Source organism: Alligator sinensis, unplaced genomic scaffold, assembly GCF_000455745.1.
Source record: "Alligator sinensis unplaced genomic scaffold, ASM45574v1 scaffold1409_1, whole genome shotgun sequence".
NCBI lineage: Eukaryota > Metazoa > Chordata > Crocodylia > Alligatoridae > Alligator > Alligator sinensis.
Window position 1 is genome coordinate 83,932 of NW_005843442.1, and position 2,945 is coordinate 86,876.

The window sequence follows — 2,945 nt, forward strand, 5'->3', positions numbered from 1 at the left end:
GGTGGTACGGCCCTAGAGCCCCTGCCCCTGCGGTTTTTTGCAGCCGGTATGGCCCCCACCCCTTACCACCTGCAGGGGAATGGTTCAGTGTTTCCCTGCTGGTGATATTGTCCTCCCCCCCCTTGTCTGCAGTTGGTAGGGCCTCAACCCCTTTCATCTCTTCAGGTGGTATGGCCCAACTATCCCTCCCTTCTCCCTGTAGGTTGTATGGCCACAATCCCCCATTCCCCTTCTGCAAGGTGGTACGGCCCCAATTCCCCCCATTCACCCTGCTGCAAGGTGGTATGGCCCAACCACCCCCCTTCTCTGCACATGGTATAGCCCCAATCGCCCCTCCCTTTTCCCCCCTTCTGCAGGTAGTACTGTCCAACTCCCCCTCCTCTTTGTACATGGTACTGCCCACATTTTCATTTTCCCCCCCCCCCCCAAATTTTCCTTTTCCCCCCCCCCCCGCTGTTGGTATTGTCCAATCCTCCATTTTTGCCCCTCTTCCAGGTGGTATGGCCCAAGAGCCCCCCCTTTCTTTCTGCAGATGGTATTTCCCTAACACTCCCTTTGCAGATGGTATGGACCTATTCCTCCCTCCCCCATTTTCTCTGCAAGTGGTACTGCCCTGTTCCCCCTTTTGCTGGTGGTACTACCCAATGTCTTCCCCCCTCCACTTGGGTGAGACCATTAAGGGAATTTGGGGTGGAGAGTTAGGACTGGTCCATTGCTCTGCCCCATGGGGGGAGGCCAGGCCTAGGTGAAACCATTAGTGGGGGAAAGTCATCGGATCGTCCATTTCTCCGGCCCCATGGGGGCAGTCCAGAATGGGGTGAGACCGTTGGAGAAAATGGGGAGAACTGGGACTGACCCATTTTCCATGGGTGGGGGGGTCAGAGGCTGAGGCTGGAGTGGGGTGTGGACCCATTTCCTATCATTGGGGGTGGGGCTGATCCATTACTGGGGGAGGGGTGGAACTCACCCCTGTGTAGTAGGGGATTAGGACTTGTCCATTTCTCATCTTGGAGGGGGTTTCTGGGGGCCTCAGGGTTGGGACTGATCCATTTGTCATGGTGCGGGGGGTTGGACTGATCCATTTCTCATGGAGAGTTGGGTTCTATCCATTTTTATAATGGCAGTGGTGGGGTAGGGGCTTGGGACTGATTCAGTTCGTAGTGGAGTAGGGTTTCATCCATTTGTCATGAAGGGGGGGTTGGACTGAACTATTTCTCATGCAGGGAATTGGGATCCACACATTTTGCATGGGGGGGTGGGATCCATCCACTATTATGCTGGGGGGCAGGGCTTGGGACTGATCCATTCATTTCTCAGGGCAGTGGCTCATCCTTTTGTCATGATGGAGGGGGATTTAGATGGATCCATTTCTCATGGGGGCGGGTTGGGGACCCACCCATTTTTATGGTGCGGGGGTTGGGACTGATCCATTTTTAATGGAGAGGTTTGGCACCCATCCATTTGTCAGATGGAGGGAGGCTTGGACTGATCTATTTCTTGGGGGGTGGGGGGGAGTTGGGATCCATCCATTTTTATGGTGGGGGGGCGCTTGGGACTGATCCATTTCTCAGCAGGGAGTTGGGACCCATCCATTTGTCATGATGGGGGGGTTTGGACGGATCCATTTCTCATAGCACGTGGGGGGAAGTTGCCAGACTGCTCCATCTCCCCTCTCCAGCGGGGGCGGGGTCCCAGTCCTGATCCTGATCTCTGTCCCGGCAGGAAGGAGCTCCCCCTGTGCCGCAAGTTGCTGCTGGACCACTCAGGCCTGGTGCTGCTGACTGAGGCCCTGGCCCGGCCCCCGCCAGCCCCCTTTGCCCTTTACGCCGCCGATGCCTTGGCCCTGCTCTTGGGCTCCCCCCATGGCCCTGGCAAGCACTCACCCCCACCCACTGGGCCCACCCTGGCCTGTCCCTATGCCCACATGGTGGCATCGGAGGCGGCCGACCTGCGGTTCCTCCTGGACTGTGGTGCCCAGGTCCCAGCCTCACGCCAGGCGCTAGACACGGCGTCTGACGTCTTCCGCGCTATGCTGGGGGGGGGCTTTGCTGAGGCCCGGCTGGCCCTGATCCCCCTCCGGGGGGTGGCCCCGGCTGCCTTCCTGCCCCTGCTGCATCACCTGCACGGCTGCCGTGGCTGCCAGGCCCTGGCGGGGCCCTTCGGGATCCCACTCGGCACCCGGGTGCTGGAGGTGGCCGGGCAGTTCCTGGCCCCGGGGCTGGTGGAGGAGGTGGAGGCTGCCTTGAGCGCCCAGTACCTGGCCGGGGCCGACCCCCGGGGCCCGGCCCAGCTCTACAGCCTGGCTGAGCGGCTGGGCCGCCTGGGGCTGCAGCGCGCTTGTGTGCGCCACGTGTTGTGCGGGTGCTACCCGGGGCCATGCCAGCGGGCCGATGCGCTGGTCCACCTGGCCCGGGCGGCTGGGGATGAGCGGGCGCTGGCCGGGCATCTGCTGGCCGTGGCTAATGAGGCAGCTTGGGGGACCCAGGAGTCCACGCCTTGAGCCCCAGCCCCCTTTTGTGGACTTAGAGAGGACCCAGGAGTCCAAGCTCTGCTCTCTCCATTTACTTCTGGACTGGTAGGGGACCCAGGCGTCCGGGCTCTGTCCCTGTTTGGTCACTTATGGACAAGAGGACCCAGGAGGCCAGGCGTTGAGCCACAGCCCCCCGTTATGCACTTAGAGAGGACCCAGGAGTCCGGGCTGTGCCCCGCCCCCATTTACTTTGGACTTACATAGGATCCAGGCCTTCAGCCCCAGGTCCCATTAGGGATTTCTAGGGGACCCAGGGGTCCGGGTGCTGACCTCCCCCCCAAACACTTTATGGACTTACAGAGGACCCAGGAGTCTGGGACCTATCTCCCTCCCCTCCCCCTTCTGGGGTGGGGTTGCATGTGGGGGGGGATGCCTGGGTGCTCTGTTTTGCTGTGTGTAGGCAGCCCCCCGCCGT

The 2,945-nt window shown here is 61.0% G+C and overlaps 1 protein-coding gene across 1 annotated transcript in view; it reads left to right on the forward strand.

The window, feature by feature from the left end:
• ARMC5 (armadillo repeat containing 5) overlaps nt 1–2,936 on the forward strand; it is a gene marked incomplete at its 5' end in the record, with an annotated part of 8,362 nt that extends 5,426 nt beyond the window's left edge. Inside the window, one exon of the mRNA XM_025195244.1 lies at nt 1,723–2,936. Coding sequence (XP_025051029.1) covers nt 1,723–2,500 — 778 coding nt within the window. The remainder of the gene's footprint in view (nt 1–1,722) is intronic.
• Nucleotides 2,937–2,945: the final 9 nt, after the last annotated feature.